Source organism: Myotis yumanensis, unplaced genomic scaffold, assembly GCF_028538775.1.
Source record: "Myotis yumanensis isolate MYYU_CA2020_CCGP unplaced genomic scaffold, mMyoYum1.0.hap1 SCAF_3, whole genome shotgun sequence".
Taxonomy (NCBI): Eukaryota; Metazoa; Chordata; class Mammalia; order Chiroptera; family Vespertilionidae; genus Myotis; species Myotis yumanensis.
This window is the reverse complement of record NW_027223754.1, coordinates 2,487,882-2,505,212: the sequence shown is the minus strand read 5'-3', so window position 1 is coordinate 2,505,212 and position 17,331 is coordinate 2,487,882. Positions and strand designations below refer to the sequence as shown.

The 17,331-nt window shown below is 42.5% G+C and overlaps 1 protein-coding gene across 2 annotated transcripts in view; it reads left to right on the top strand.

Annotated features, from left to right (window-relative positions):
• GPM6A (glycoprotein M6A) overlaps nucleotides 1–17,331 on the top strand; it is a 179,022-nt gene extending 161,691 nt beyond the window's left edge. For both annotated transcript variants that reach the window (XM_070408117.1, XM_070408118.1), the window contains exons 4-7: nucleotides 4,688–4,841; nucleotides 9,367–9,443; nucleotides 9,984–10,049; nucleotides 15,228–17,331. In XM_070408117.1, the coding sequence (XP_070264218.1) occupies nucleotides 4,688–4,841; nucleotides 9,367–9,443; nucleotides 9,984–10,049; nucleotides 15,228–15,380 (450 nt within the window). In that variant the 3' untranslated portion in view covers nucleotides 15,381–17,331. The remainder of the gene's footprint in view (nucleotides 1–4,687; nucleotides 4,842–9,366; nucleotides 9,444–9,983; nucleotides 10,050–15,227) is intronic.

Genomic DNA, 17,331 nt, shown 5'->3' with positions numbered 1-17,331 from the left:
GCTCATGTCAATGGCCATAAGACCCTGATATATTTGCCTGTGTCATGACTATTTGTGGTTGTCGCTGGAATGATTTCTTATAAGACCCCTTAGGGAGGTGGGGGCATTGCTTCTTGTAATATCTAAGTTTTTAGGATCAGTAATATCAAATTACAGATCTGGAGGATGTCAAGTGAAAAGGTCTTGGATTAATTTAAAAAATAAAATATGACTATTCAATGGGCCAACTGTCAGTGAGAACTAAGCGATCTCTCTATTAAGAAGCCAGATCTGATTTTAGATCCATTTATATACTGCCAATAGAGGGTAGTGAATTCAACTAATGATAGGTCTTCTCTTGTCATTGGGGCAATATTATTCATTTCTAAGTATTTTTTCTTAAATCTATTGGGCTGATGTATATGTTTCACATGTACAACTCTATAATCCGTCATCTGTATCTTGATTGCATCTCGTGCTCACCACCCGAAGTCAAGTCTCCTTCTGTCACCATGTATTTGACCCCCTTTCCCCTCTTTAGTCTCCCCCTACCTTCTTTCCCTCTGGTGACCGCCGTTCTATGGGACAATATCATTGTGACACATCTGTGTGCCTTAGGGAGTCCCTCAGCTCTGCTGGCTCATGGGTCACTCATTTACAAATGAGACAGTGGGTCGTCTCTAATTCTCACTACAGCTCAGGGTCCATGATTCCAAAGCATCTGTGAAATGAACGAGAAAGGAGGTCTCCCAACAGATTTCACCCCCGGGAGCCATTCCGGCAGGGGGAGTCAGCACTGGGGGTTTCATGAGAACGGTCAGGTAACTGCAAGGCACTGCATGCAACGTAGAAATCACAGAAGAGAAAACATCTCTGTGGACAGTTAATAATCTGCTCGCCATGCAGACAGCTCAAAGCCCTCTCAAATAAGAATTTTTAAAGCAAACACGCAAGCCACATTTTTTTTTGGTAATAGTAACAATTGTGTCACCAGTTCCTCCCAACAGACCGGAAGGGTGGCCCCCGCTTCATGGGCTCCTCCAGAGGCACCCCCGCCTCTGGCTCAACCTCCTCTCCCCACCTCCCCACAGAAGCTGAGCTTCTTCAGGCCAGCAGCTCAGTGGGGAGGCTTCTGCCTCCAAGATGGGAGGCCTGGCTGTCCCAACCCTGCCACGTGCTCCCCTGAGCACCAGAGCCCTGCACCCCTTTCCCCACCACATGTCCAGCTGGCTCATCGTGCGGGACGTGTGGCTCCATGGACTCAGAGGGGAAAATGAATATTTTATCACTCACCCTGTCTGCTACTTACCTTCCTTTTTCCCATTTCCCTCTGCTGCTGCCTTTTCGGTCTGCAGGTGGAGTGTTCCCTGCAGCCTGCTTCCTGTTCTGTGTCTCACCTGTGAGCCACTGTCTCCATCGGCCTCAGCTTTAAACCATTCTTTTGAGACTGTGCCCCTCGGCTTAGCCTCTACCTGATGCGGCTTCTCGGTCACAGGGTGGAAATGCTCTGAGCTCGTTCTGCCAGTGATGGAATCCAAAGCGCTCTCCCTTCCTTCAAGTGGAAGCATGACTGAATTGATAACTTTAAATGCATTTCAGTTGAGGAATGATAATTCAGAAAGGTATTACTGTGAAGTGACAGGCTCCTGAGTTCAGACTCAGTGAGTTGTTTCTATGTTCTGTACCAGAAATAGTTCATGAGACGGGCCCTCCTAGGCCGTGACCGGAATGGAACCTGAGAGTACACGTTTGGCGCACAGAGAGGCTGTGCATACATCAGGAGCCCCATTTGGCTCACGGCCCTGAAGTTTCACAGTTGCTCTCAGGTCAAACACACTGTGACCTCAGTGGCTACACATGCCGGGAGCCAACATCTAGGTTAGCTCCTCCCCAAGGGCAGGGCTGCCGGGCCTCTCGCAGGTCTGCAGTCCAACCTCCTGTTCAATCTCCAACAACCACTGTCCAAGTTGAGATCAAAACAGCAATTGCATGTTTCTTTAAATTTTATGTACTAAGAAACAACTCCTAGCAATATTTTCGAATTGGATGCTAACACGTGTGTAACATATGTGTGGCACAGCTGAAGAAGTGTGATAACAGGATGCTTGCTGTGGCAGTCATTTGCATGTTCTGATGAAATGGCACTGCAATAATGATGTGATAATGAGATGTGCTGGATATTAATTATGAGCCTGGCACCCAATCCCTATCACTCTATGGCAGTTTTTACCATCCATCCAATATCAATGAGTTAGGGTCAACCAACTCAGAAAAATTTTACTGAATTTTAATTCTTGGTGAATTAAAAGGTCAGCATCTTAATAAATGTGAGTGATGTATAAGACAATGGCTGAAATACAAAAAGCCAACGAGGCCACTTTATGTATCTCACGTCCACAAGGCCCCGTTTTCCCTCCTCTCTGCAATCAGGGCCCAAGCTACTGGAAATTAAAAGTCAGTGTTGATCAAGGCCATGAAAAACAGATGCGACTTAAATAGGTCACCTCTGTCTGTACCTGCCCTTTAGAGATACAGATTAATTAGCAATTTGCTAAATCAAACAACTTCCTTTGAGTTTATTTTCGATGTGAGATTGATGGTGGACTGTGGTGGCTCTTAAGTGACTTCACGTGGGCGTTTCCTTTGGCTCCATCATGAGTGAGAGCAGGACCTTGAAGGGTAAGGATGTGCCTGACTCCCATACGGGCAACCCAGTCCCTGACTTCAAGTCCAGGAACTCTTCTCTCTCTCCCAGTTGTTGCTTGTTTTAACAGTATTCCCCAAACAGAAGAAGTGGAGGTGATTTTTACAACGAGTTTCATCTAAAAATAGATAATAAGGCCAAAAAAGTCAGGAGAATGTTTTTAAGTTCTCAGACTGTTCTAATAAGACTAGTTTATTTAAGATCCAGAAAACAGATTGGTGGTTGCCAGAGTCAGGGAGTGGAGGGAGGGGAAGTGGGTGAAGGTCTGCCATAACAGTCAAGCGTGTGTCAAGACCAGATGTTGTCTGGATCTCCCTGTGGAAAATGTTTATTCCTTTTATGAGGAAAATAAGGAGGAAGTGTGTACTGTTCTCTGTGGCTGCAATCCTACCCTACCACTTTACACATACGAGGTCCTCATTCAGTATTTGTCCAGCGATTCTAAAAGTGAGATAAACTTTAATAATTCCATTCAAAGAATCAATAGCCATAGAAGGATATTTACTCCAGTTCCTTCACTGATTTAAAAAAAAACGTAATAGTCAAGAGCAACAGCACCAATCACGTGTCTCCTTGCCCATTGCCAGGGGGTTAATCTGTCAATTTTAACCACAATGCTACTTCAGGATAGGTGCATCAGCTCTGCCAGGACACTGTCACCACCATCATCAGTTTTCAAAAGTGTTATTTTTAGTATATATTCTGAGTTATTAAATAAGTTCCACTTGTTTGAGGTTTCACCAAAATCTGGAGTAAAGCCTAGCTATAACTTGTTACCAAAGGAATGGACAGAGTTGATGAAGAGATTCGGTTTAATTCAGTGTATGCACTTTATGTTGTATTGTCACTATGAAAGGGTGACCAGCTGAGGTGTTCAAGATAAGATAGAAAACACTACTGCTTCTCTTCAAAATTCTTCTAGAAGGGGACCAAATATCTATAGAAATTTGGGCTATGTGTCAGACATTTTCAAATATAATTCTATCTCTGTATTAGTTGAGTATGAGGATTAAAAATACTATTTCATGTTTATACGTATGTTCACACATGCCGGTCATCAGGTGTTCTGACTCTGATCATGAAACTATACCACAATTCACTCATTAGACACAATAAGCAAAGAGTGGCTCTCTCAGGAGGCAAATTCAGATTGTTGGTACATGCAGACAAGCATCTGCGCACAGAACACATCTTTATCCAACTTCCAGTTTTGTTGTGAAGATATAGTGAAGGGTAGTTGAGTTGTGAGAGAGAAAGGGAAGGAAAAGTGTATTCCTACTGGGGAAATGTACAAAGCACCAATCATAAAAACACAAACTGTAGCTTGAAAGAGCCTACTGCTAGATGAGTTACCTGGAAGATGTCTGCACACCTGGGTGTTCCCTGAAGACAGAAACTGAGTTCCCCTTCTGACCACCAGGGTTAGAGCACTAACTGAGCGACACGTTTGCTCATCTCTTCAGTCCATGAACACCATGTTAGTGACAAGTGTGGATCAATCATTGAAATACGGATATGAATGTGGTCCTAAAAGTTCTCTCTTGGTCTTGTTGTTCATTCCTGTTTTCTGTGTTGGCAGAGGATTTGCTAGCATCAGGTCAGGCACATAGGTGACGGTGAAGATATAGTTAAGGGTAGCTGGGTTGCGTTCTTACTGAAACAGGATTCAGTTGTGACTCATTTTGCACAATCCACTCTAAAGATTCCAGTTCATGTTTTCTAAAGTTCACAGAACATGTGTTCAGATTCATAAGATCAACACACGAATGAACCAGGCATTGAGATGCAGCGGATCATTCCTTGTACATCCCAACCACTGCCGTGGTGACTCCCCAGCAGGTTTATTCTCCTAACCCTCAGAGTCTCTTCTGTTTCCCATGCCACAGCCCTCGCCAGTGTCATATCTATAGCACCGAAGCCCTTCGATATCGCACACTGTAAACAAAAGATTCTTCTTTCCCAGTGGATGACACGTGTTCTCTCTCGACTTTTTCTCGGTTGCAGTTCATCATGCTGACCTACCTGTTCATGCTGGCCTGGCTGGGCGTGACGGCTTTCACCTCCCTGCCCGTCTACATGTACTTCAACCTGTGGACCATCTGCCGGAACAGCACCCTCGTGGAAGGGGCCAATCTCTGCCTGGACCTGCGTCAGTTCGGTAGGTGCATCTCTGAACGACATCTCACAGCGTTTTCCCCGAGTAACTGCCTCAGAACTACTGCCAATCACCTTCTGCCAAAGGGATGACGCTATCAGAGAATCCATTCCCTTTTAAGGCATTGGTTTTGATTATGAATAAGGGGCATTTGAGATGGAGTGGGAGTTGATCTCACATCATGAACATGGGGTCGCCCATCCTGACTCCTCTCACTTTCCCAGGCTCGGTGGGTGCAGCCTATGTTCATGGTCCCATGACCAGCTGTACATATCATGAGGTCTGGTCAAAAAAATCATCTCAGAAATAATTACTTCATTGTCTTCTGAAACAGGACAAAGATACTGAGCATTTTTTTGTTTCGTTTTATAAATTTTTTCATAAAGAACTCATTAGAATTTCAACATGGAAACAGCCACCTAACCATATTCTTTAAAGAGTTCAATTTCCCAAACTGCAAATCAAAATAGTCACATTTTCCTCCAAAATGTGTGTTTTAATATTTTATTTGGTTTATTCTTTTAATTAGTAGAGCAGGAAACAAAGACTCTTAATAATTGATAGGTCACTATTATAAGTTTCAGTTTCATTTTACAGGTTAAAGTCTACTAGGTCTGATATTATAAAAGCTATACCAGCTTTCTTTTCATTAGATTTTTCATATAAAACACTTCATTCATACATTTATAGTCAACATTTCTATATTCTTACATTTAAACTGTGTCATAGCTAAGCAATATAAAGTTGTTTATAGCTTATATTCAGAGGGGATTAAATTCACCTCTACACTAGACTGGGGTGGGAGCTCTAGCCATCCTTACCCTAATCCAATCAAGAATTAAGGTTTCAATCTGGGGTTGAGTCTCTGTTAAACTGGCCTATTCCATCTCACCCTGGAGGGTTTCTGTTCATTGTCTAGCTTTTCTAGTTACACTCAGGTGGCAATAACAGCAAAATCAAAGAATGTTAAATGAATCAGAAGTCCTCTTTGGTTACTTTTATTTAGGGCTGAAACCTCATGTAACAATACTATTTTTTATGTGTGTATATGCTCATTCTGTGTGGGCCTTATCCTAAATGGTTTATATACGTTGACTTGTTTAATTCTCACAAGAGTTCTGTGTGGGGGACACTATTACTACATCCCTTATAAATGACAGCACTGAGGCACAGGAGGGTAAATGGCTTGCCCATGGTTACACATCTGGTAAGTGCCTGAGCAGGACGCAATCCTGGCAGGCTGGCTACAATGTCTATGTTCCAAATTTTCAGTCAACTGCCTCTCCTGTTGAAGCAGGTACTGAATTACAAATGTGAAAAGGTCAAATCCCATCTCACCTACCCTATTCGGAATTCTATTCCTTCATTTGTAAAACCATGGGAGCTACAGGTTTTATAAGAGACATGCAAATCCACGTGTTCAAATAGACTTTTTTTCACAGAATGGCTATTAACATCTCACCTATTAACATCTGGGAACACTGTAGCTGGTTGACATCTGGGAAGTCTGTAGATGGTTGTCATCTGGGGACGCTGTAGATGGGAACGCTGTAGATAGTTAACATCTGGGAAGGCTGTAGCTGGTTAACATCTGGGGACGCTGTAGATGGTATTTTCCAATGAGGTTTTCTTGTGCGTCAGAAAAGCAGGAATCTTTCACCAGTCAGTGTCTTCAGGCCCTGTGTCTCCACGGTGATAGTGTAGATAGAATGTGGGGGGTAGTGTAACTGTTCTGTCACCACCCCCATCTGTTAGACCAAGTCCTCAGTTTCCTCTGTCTAACCCAAGTGAAAAGCAGATGATCTTCTCTGAGCGTGAAGTTCTCGGCAAGAAGGTGATGGGAGGGCATGGACAGCTCTCCCACTGGGTAGGTTTCACCCATGGAACCATGTCCCACGTGAACACAGGCAAAGGACACCTCAGCTGGCAGTCACCACGGGAGAACAGCTGCTCAGAAAACCATGGCTCTGACCCCAGTCCCTCCCCACAGTGTCTTCCTTTTATTCTGCTCATCTGAAAAATTAAAACTGGAAAGGTGTGACTAGTCTCTCAGAGAGAGTTGCCAGGCAAAATACAGGACACCCAGTTAAGTGTGAATTTCAGCTAAACAAGCGATGTTTTTTCATGCAGTATGTCTCAAGTATTGCATGGGACATCCTTATGGTAAGTTCGAAGCATGACTTGGATTAGAGCTGCCCTTGAGCCTTAGCACTGTTGACAGCATAGTCATCGAGATTTATTCCAATTTAACTTTCCTCCTGCCACGGAAGAGAAGACACTTTCCAGGTGTCATGCGACCTTACATCAGCGATGAAGCTTTCTGTTTTCCCTACACACAGTCTACTGTCTGATAGCTTTTATTTGCCCTCCAGATAGCACTCCTTCATAAGAAACTTGGATGTAAGCATGCAATCAAGCTAGCAACAAGGGGCATCAGAATAGAAAAGAACCGCTCCCCAAAAGCTGGAGTATAATCAGAATAGACATTTGCTAATTTCATCCAAAAAGTAATTGTGTAGCCCTAACCGGTTTGGCTCAGTGGATAGAGTGTCGGCCTGCAGACTGAAAGGTCCCAGGTTCGATTCCGGTCAGGGGCATGTACCTTGGTTGCAGGCACATCCCCAGTAGTGGGTGTGAAGGAGGCGGCTGATCGATGTTTCTCTCTCATCGATGTTTCTAACTCTCTATCCCTCTCCCGTCCTCTCTGTAAAAAATCAATAAAATATATTTTTAAAAAAGTAATTGTGTAGATAAGAACATGCTGTAAAGTGGTCTGTCTTATTTTGCAAACCTGTCTCGTGAGCATGTGAATGGCATCTCTGCTCTTACAAATGGGAGCTCTCCCATGTCCTGGTGTTGTACCTGCTTAGTCCTCTCCGGGCCTCACCCCACCAGCAACACAATAAACATGCACATTTCAACCAGGTCTGATGGGAAGGGGAGACTTGCTTCGTACAGATGGAGGATTTGAGGATGGCTTACCACATTAGGCTTTGCTGTATTTCAGAGTGAGTCATGGCATCGTGTTACTTCCAACTTTAATTTTTCATACTTTCATAATGATTTTAGTTGTCCTTCAATTCTGTGTACAGCGATGTAATGACATTGAATGTATTAGGTATTTGTCCCAGTAAATTTGTTTCAGAAAATATTAAAACTGGTCCCCATCATATCATCTAGATCCAGGATGTAAAATTGTGCTCCCTTAAAACCAAAACCAGGAGACGATGAAACTACCTCTGGGCCAACATAGGGAGCAAGTGGTACCGAGTGGGCGGGGCTTCTGCTAGCCTTTCGGCCACGCCCACCTCTGGTCCAGCAGGTCCACACACTGGCAGGAGCAGCTTGCCTTCACCTGAGTCCCATGAAGCTCTCATCATAGGATTTCATTTCACACACTCAGCCACCCTTTTTCCAACAAGCACTTACTGAGCTCCCATTGTATTCGAGCACTGCACGTGTTTGAGAAAAATATATATCTCTGTGACCAAAAAGTAAAATAAGATAAAGTTCGACAAACTCTGAGATCGTGAACCTGCCCATCGCGCTCTTCCTGGAGAAGGGACCTTCTGGGGAGACTGTGTTTATTTGCACAGGACAGACCAGAAACACAAAATCAGGAGTCAGGTTTGCAGACCCCATGAAGAGAGTGTGGAGGAGGAGGGCGTCATGGACAGCCTCCCTCATGAGCGGAGAACCGGGAATTCACCTTTGCGGTTAACAATGCGAAGTCTTGGTGAGCTTTGCAAGAAGAATGTCCGTGGAGGGTTGGGGCAGAATCTGGAAAGGGTTGAGTGGAAATGAAAAGAGAGGAACTGTAGACGGCAAACGTGGCAGTGCTGTCTAGGGTTTTGCTGCAAGTGAGTGAAGAAATGGGCATTCCACACAAATGTCGCCTGCCTGTCACTGATCCGATGGAGGATCAAAACCGTGACCTCCTGGTTCATAGGCCGATGCTCAACCACTGAGCCACACCAGTGGGACACTCCTTATTTTGATCATTGCCCCAAGTGGTCCTGAAGCAGTTGGTCCATAAACCAACTGGGCCCAGGATCAATCGAGTGACACCACAGGTTTGTATCCCCCCTCACTGGCAGCACTGTTTTCGGTCTGAGCAGAGACGTCCTCCTTCCGGCCGTCTATAGACTAACAGGAGCTTGGTGCAACGAATGAAATGAGTTGCAGGCTGAGGGCGGTCTGGGTCTTGGCCATCACTGTAGCTGTCATGCATGTGCCTCACATTAATAACCAAACCAATCCACTGGCCACAGCTGACCTGAGATTCAGGTGGTGGCCCCGGGAATTCAGACTGAACACGTTTGGCCTTGCTGAGGGCCACAGAGGTGGGACCTCCCCTTCCCACTCTACCCACAGTCACTATCCAGAAATGAAAGCCCAGGACGGAGGTTTCTATTGTAACATAACATAAAATAGAATGTGCTTGGATTTTATCCGCAAAAGTTTCATTTTCTCTCTGGGCCCTTGAAAACCTGTGCGATGCTAACCCATCATTCTCTGCATGTCGTAGGGATTGTGACCATCGGAGAGGAAAAGAAAGTCTGCACCGTGTCCGAGAACTTCCTCAGGATGTGCGAGTCCACGGAGGTGAGATTCTTGCAGCCTTCACTTTGGTGGGAATTTTCGCTCCCTTGTATGGTTTGACGGATACATACATAATTAATTCTATACTCAGTTTTCCCCTTTTTCTTCCAGAGGCCATTTTTCTTGCTGTGAGATTATGCAGGGTGTGGGGTTAGAAAATAAATATGAGTTGCATGTTCTGTGCACTTCAATAAAAATGATATCTATTTTAAATTTTTTCCAGAAACTGTCATTTTAATGAAAGTTGAAAAATTATAGATTTCTTTAAAAAGAGATAACATCACCCCCTGTTGTTATATTACTGAAAACCATTCATCATGACCTCATCTTTATAATAAAATCGTATTCACATGATGCTGTTGTGAAGGTTGACATGATTTTCAGGAGAAAAGATCCTGTAATGTTGTTTTTGGAGGAAGGGATTCTCACAGGCTCACTTCTGTGGAAGATGTACAAAGCTCTTACTCATTAGAAGCCGCGGGCCTGACCTCTTTTCTGCTTGAAACTCTGACACGCATGTTGGTTCTGTGGTTTCCTCTGCAGCTGAACATGACCTTCCACTTGTTCATTGTGGCGCTGGCTGGCGCAGGGGCAGCGGTCATTGCTATGGTAAGATCTCAGGGGCTTTGGGCATGGTTTTTCCATTGGAATTAGAGGTATTTGCTTGTAGAAATGATTATCTCAAATGTCTGACATTCATAGGAATCATTTATTTTATTATCATTTCAAAAAAAGTGAGGGAACACTGGGTTAATAAAGGCTTCGCCTAAAGAAGTATTATCATAACAACAGAGATAATATTGGTAATCAGTGTAGGATTACAACACTCAGTAATATGGTAACATTAACAGAAACAAGCAAATTCATTAGCATGTAGACATCAAATTACTATTAACATAAAAATTATCTGTGGCATATATGAGTATGTCAGTGCACTATCCTATATAATAAAAGAGCAATATGCAAAGTGACCCTAACAGCAGAACAACCGGTCGCTATTACACGCACTACCCATCAGGGGGCAGATGCTCAATACAGGACCTGCCCCCTGATGGTCAGTGTGCTCCCATAGTGGGAGCTCTGCTCATCAGTGCGCTCCCACAGGGGGAGCTCTGTTCAGCCACAAGCTGGGCTGATGGCTGTGAGCACAGTAGTGGTAGCAGAAGCCTCTCCCTCCTCCTCAGCAGTGCTAAGGATATCTGACTGCAGCCTAAACTCACTACCCCGAGGGCTCCCAGGCTGCCAGACAGATGTCTGACTGCCGGCTTAGGCCCATTCCCCTGGGGAGTGGGCCTAAGCCAGCAGGTGGACATCCCCCGAGAGGTCCCAGACTGTGAGAGGGCACAGGCCAGGCTGAGGGACCCTCCCGAGGGTATAAATTTTCATGCACCGGGCCTCTAGTTCTAAATAATATCATCACTCCTTCACTCACATTATCCATTTTTCCTCCTTAGATAAAAACACTAAAAAGCCATTGAGTCACTTATGAGAAAGGGATTAATTTTATTAAAATAAATCTCGGTAGTTTAATGTCAATGTCTTCTCTATCTAATTTTCTTCAGAAATATTAACAAGTCCTTAAAGCCAGGCTCTTAACATGTGAGCAGGACCTACTGTGTGCCAATCCTGCTCCCCATTTTTAACTCCCCAGGAATTCCAGATTGCTTGCTGGGATGCTGGCGGTCAACACTGCTCTGAGCATCAATAACAGCTCCTGCAGTCAAATATTACAGAAATCTAGAAGGTTCCTGGTAACCTCACCTATGTAATAGCGAATTCAAGATGCAAAAATGATGAATTGATTTGGGATAATTTAATTATTTTCCTATGGTGCCAGTACATTGTCTAATGCAGTGGTTCTCAACCTGTGGGTCACGACCCCTTTGGCGGTCGAACAACTCTTTCACAGGGGTCGCCTAAGACCATACTGCATATCAGATATTTACATTACGATTCATAACAGTAGCAAAATTACAGTTATGAAATAGCAACGAAAATAATTTTATGGTTGGGGGTCACAACATGAGGAACTGTATTTAAAGGGCCAGAAAGTTGAGAACCACTGGTCTAACGTGTTGGTAGAAGGCACCATTTGAAAAGTAAGAGTATTTTATCTCTGGTCAAAGAATAAAAATAGGAATGATGAGACAATGCTAATGTGCTAATGAGCATTTCAAACCAGTTATTTTTAGTGATCTCATACTCTTGTATTAAGATCTGATTCTGTTTTATGAAAAATGATTTTTTAAAATATCTAACCAAACCAACTAGGTCAGTGCAACAGTAAGTTTTCAGATATTTTCTTCACTTTATATCATTCTAGAGGCCTTATGCATGAAATTCAAGTAAGGATAGGCTGACGCAGCTGTGGCTGCCTCGGCTATGGTCCCATACCCAGCCCACTGGTCATTCCAGAAGATCGAACAGGTCTTTCTGGAAGGTTGCTCCTCCATCCAGTCTAATTAGCATATTAGCTCTTCATTATATAGGATTAACTGATCCACATTTTAGATTTAGTGTAGAAACCTCTAATAGCAATTTCATTAGGGAATATGAGCTGCTTAATAAGGTCATGGTGGCTGATTAGTTGGAGGGATGACAGTAACACAATCAGCAAAGACCTTATCCCTATCCCTAACCCTAACCCTAACCCTAACCCTAGCCCTAGCCCTAACTCTAACCCTAGCCCTAAATCTAACCCTAACCCTAACCGTAACCCTATCCCTAACCCTATCCCTAGCCCTAGCCCCAACTCTAACCCTATCCCTAACCCTATCCCTAACCCTATCTCTAACCCTACCCCTAGCCCTAGCCCTAACTCTAACCCTAACCCTAACATGGACCTAAACTCAAAGTGAGAACATGCCCTGGGGGAGCTCCCATGTGGTCTGGGCAGTGATGTTCCCACATGCCTGGTCCCAGCAGCCCCAGTCTGGCCATGAGATACGAGGAAGCATCTTTTCACCGGTGTACACACACACACACACACACACACACACACACACACACCCTTGTGCAATGAATAATTTTAGGAATGCATATGGGAAGCACTATACACCCATATAGAAGAAGTCTGTAAAGTCCATTTTTACAAAAGGCGGATAATAAAGCATTGTTTCCTTTTGGGACATCTATGTGCAGGTAAAATTCTGTGAATAGCACCTGCCTAAATGAATAATGTTATTTAAATGTCCTTTACAAAAAACAAAACATTAAAAAGAAAAAGGAAAGGAAAATAAAAATTAAATGTCCTTAACAACACCTACTCTAAAATGATTCTATCATCAAAAGATTTTCAGATAATAGAAACTTAGATACTATTAGGCAGCTATGCTCTGTGTAACTTTATATATTAAGTTATAAACAAATTCTATTTCAAACAGCAAGAGTTTAGAAGACATTTTTTATGCACTAAGATATTTCAGGATATCCACATATATGCAAACCATAAATTCCTGAAGAAATGCATGATGTCTAAATACTAGCTTGCATCTGAGTTTCCAATGTATTAGGTCTGGTAATAGTTTAGGTCTTAGGATACAGGGATAGTGTAACTACTGCTACTGTCCCCAGTAGAGCTGCTATTAGCTAAGGTGTCTTTAAAACGCCCTCTGTGGAAAGCACTGCCAGATGCTCTGTGTGTGTCAGTCCATTCAATGCTCACAATGTGGCAACTGCCCTTAACCCTGTCATGATCTCATTCACTCCCCTGTAGCTACCATCGGTATTTCCAGAGGATAGGTGAGGCAATTGAGATGAATTCTGCTCGATCAGAATGTTTAAAACATCATCTGTAACGTAAGGCACGGATCATTAAAATTTGTACTAAAATTAGCACGTGCATGTGCTCCACTGTGTGACTTTTTGGAGCTGTTAGGAGACTCTATAGGCCCACAGAACTGTGGACTTGACATTGCACCAGCTTCTGCGATTGTGTTCACCTGTGGAGTGACAGTGGCCAGCCTGGCAACTGTGTCCCTGAGGCCAGTTGAGGCGTCTGAAGACCAACTGGGAAGCACCGGTGTCTAAGCTAGAGTGACATTGAAATTCAGACATGCTGTCACACATATTGGATACTAACTTAGGGGCCGTATTTCCCCAGACTTTAAAGGGAACGTTTCTGAACATCTGAAAACATAGCATTTATTCACGTGGCAGTTATTTGAGTACCTACCACTTGCCAAGCTCTCTCCACAGCACCTGATATTTTTACAGCAGCACAAAAGCACCACATAAACGTGCTATGTGCATAAGGCCTATTCCCCTTCCACTATGGATAGGCCACTGATTGAAAGAGTGTCACTCACAGCCCCTGCCTACACGTGCCTTACAGTTTTCATTAACCAACATGCAACATTTCAGAGGAAATGGAACATTCTGAAAATAGCTTCTTCTGATGGGGATGCCTGATTTCCTTGCGCTGTTGTGTCAAGATTGTTTTGTTATTTTTTTCCTACTGTTTCTTAATCACCTTACTATCCCACAGTAGGCCCCATTGAGGATGGGCTTTGCATTCTTAATGTCCATCTGCACTTTCCTAGAACCAGCCTACCTCCTGCCTTTCAATGTATTCCTGAGTAATCAGAATTTTAGTCTCCTATTTTACTAAATTATGGATGAAAACATTGCCCGCCCTTCAAACTTCAACAAAGTAAATATCTGGCCACTTGGTTTCCCTTTCCTGTTTACCCACCGAAGTCCATCACCTGGAAAATGGCTTCATCTCCCCCATGGTCCAAGAGGGAGGGTAAGGAAGAAAACAAATAAGTGGCCTCATGGCTAAGTCAATCCAAGTCAAATCTGGATCGTCATTACCTGAGTGATTTCATTGTCCCAGACAAATCAGGAGCTTCCTTTTTGAACGTGGCGCTATTCTCGCTATTGTGCATGTCTATAAATACACAAAATCCATATGACACCATACTTGCTCTTGTGTAGTTTGAATCAAATGGGAACTGCAAAATTCACTGTGTGGGAAACTAACTGGGTAACTAAATGCACAGATTTACCCGGGGGCTTCCATGATATTGCACAGTGGGCAGTATATCCTCCCATTAATTCAAGATGACTCAAAGTGTATATGAGACTATTTCCGATGATGGGTTAGAAAACATAGATCCATGGACATGAAATGTATCATCTTATGGTTCGGGCAGGTGAGGGCAAAAGAGACAGAAAAGATTATAAATGAGGACACATTTGTAATACCCTTAACCAATAAAGAAATTTTAAAAAAAAGAAAAGAAAAGAAAAATAAACTCCCAGAGAGAGAGAGCTAAAAAAAAAAAAGAATCAGTCCTGGATACTTCAGAGTTGAAAAAGAAGGAAAAGAGATAGTGAAGCCCTAACCGGTTTGGCTCAGTGGATGGAGCGTTGGCCTGCGGACTGAAAGGTCCCAGGTTCGATTCCAGTCAAGGGCATGTACCTTGGTTGCGGGCACATCCCCAGTAGTGGGTGTGCAGGAGGCAGCTGATCGATGTTTCTCTCTCATCGATGTTTCTAACTCTCTATGCCTCTCCCTTCCTCTCTGTAAAAAATCAATAAAATATATATATATATTTTTAAAAGAGATAGTGAAAGGAAGAGAGTCAAGATGGTGTCTTGTCATTGGAGGAGTGAGCCAAGAATGCATTTTATTTCTGTTATTCCTATGACTACAGAAATTTTGGTCCATTTTATTAGTGAATATATCTTAACTATACACTTTGAACATTTCTTTCCCGATAGCAAGGAGAAAAGAGGACACTGAAGAGGCTTCCTGTATAAATTATTTTTGTCTTTGATTAGGTTCACTACCTTATGGTTCTGTCTGCCAACTGGGCGTACGTGAAAGATGCCTGCAGGATGCAGAAGTATGAGGACATCAAGTCCAAGGAGGAGCAAGAGCTGCATGACATCCACTCTACTCGCTCCAAAGAGCGGCTCAACGCATACACATAAGCGAAACCTTCCCATCCTCCCATTCAGATGTATTGGTGTTTAACTAAGGGCCATCCAACCATCCAACCTTTCAAAGAATAAAATGAAAGTGCTTCTCATCAATGATATGGAGGGTGACTTATGAATCATCCGAATATAGTTCTTTGTTGTTTAGCACTTAATTTCCAAATCTGTTAAATTGATGTAATCAGATCTCTTCTACAAGCTCCTGTCCAGCCTTTTTTCTTTTTTTTAAATTTTTCAACCTCATTTAATAATTCTTAAGATCAATGAAACTAACGTTGTCAAATACAGAGATTTGATTTTTAACCACTTCCCATGTTATACGTAACACCTATTGCATTTTTTCTTATGTTTTGAAAAGAAAAGGTAGCTTTTTATACTTTTTAGTTTTGATTTCGGTAACTAGCTTGACTACAGGTAACCTTCAAAGGGACCATTGTACATTGCCAACAACAGAGAGAGAGGACACCATGATGACTCTTCTTGAAATACGGAAATCTTTCTGAAGATCAGTGGCCACATGACTGTAGGCTCTGGTTAATGTTTTCAACCATCTAAGGTGCAATTTCTAAATTTGTAAGAGTAGGTTTTAAAAAAAAAAGTGCTTCTTATCTTTGTTAACGTTGTATTTTTTCTTGATGTACGGAAGAGGTATTTCCCTTGGATTCTTCAAGTTTATGTTGTGAGCATGTAGAAATAGTGATGCTAATGCATGGCTAGTTGCCTTTTTAAGACTGTGACACCAGGCGTACCTTTTAAAGTTTAGTACAGAGACGATTTTAATGGGAATAACTCCTGTGGACCTGCTTGGAGAAGGGTCTCTTTGTGACTTAAGCAGTGGCTGGATTGGAACTTGAATATGCTAATGTGGAACATTAATCGCCTTCATGAAGGTGGCATATGAAAAATAAGCACACTCACCCTCAGAAGTTGTTTTACCTACCTTAGAAAGGTTCCGTGGGTTGCACCTCTGTAAACTACCCCCTCAACTGTGTATGATATATTCGAAAAGGCTTCCATTAATATAATAGCTTTGCTTGCAGCCTCCCAATCTACGTGGGTTTACCTGTAGTGTTTCTTACAGTACGGTAGGAGGCCACTGTACACTGTATCCTTCCGAAGTGGAGTGGCACATTTGTGTCTTTCCTTTCCAGTGAGTCATTTTAACCAACTGTTCATTCATATTCATTTATAAGAAGTACCTATATCAAAGGAATAAAAAAGAAAGCAATCAGTATTACTGGACCAAATTGGGTGTTTGTTTTAACCTTGACTCGTGATTATTTCTAATGCTACAAGAATGCTGTAAAGTGTCTTTTAAAATGGCATCGCCTGACAAGACCTGTTTGTCAGTGTATACAATCTAGGTAGTATATTGTGCACTGATCTGACCATTGTGAAATCTCTTATCAACGTTAAGTGCATTTCTAATACCATTTACCGAGTGAAACAACATTTGTACAATGACTAGCCATGCATCATCCACGATTTTACCAGTTCTTGTAGTACGTAGGGTAACCACTGGGGTTCTCTGTGGCATGATAATGCATCTGTAGAATTATTTAATTATTTGGGGGTTTGCTTCTCCTTTTTTATTATCTTACTGGTTCAACATTTTTTCCTGATATATGCAGTATTACAGATATTCAGCAGAAGTATTAATGGGCTTCTTTAAATTCTATATGGTAGTGTTTCAGTTCTGTGTCTTAACAGTTTGTGATGGTTTTTAAAACTGTCTTTTAAACTTATGTAACGATGTTGACTCTTTTGCCTTTCCTTTCTCCTGGTATTAGAGTTTGTATTTTCACAAAGAGTGCTTTGTAGCAGGCATTACAATTAATCTGTTTTGTACATACATGTGCCAACAGCTTGATGGTGGCGTTTTTGAAATGTAGAACAAAGTGCTTGCAAACTGTAATAAATACACTTGTGTACTTTGTGTACTTAT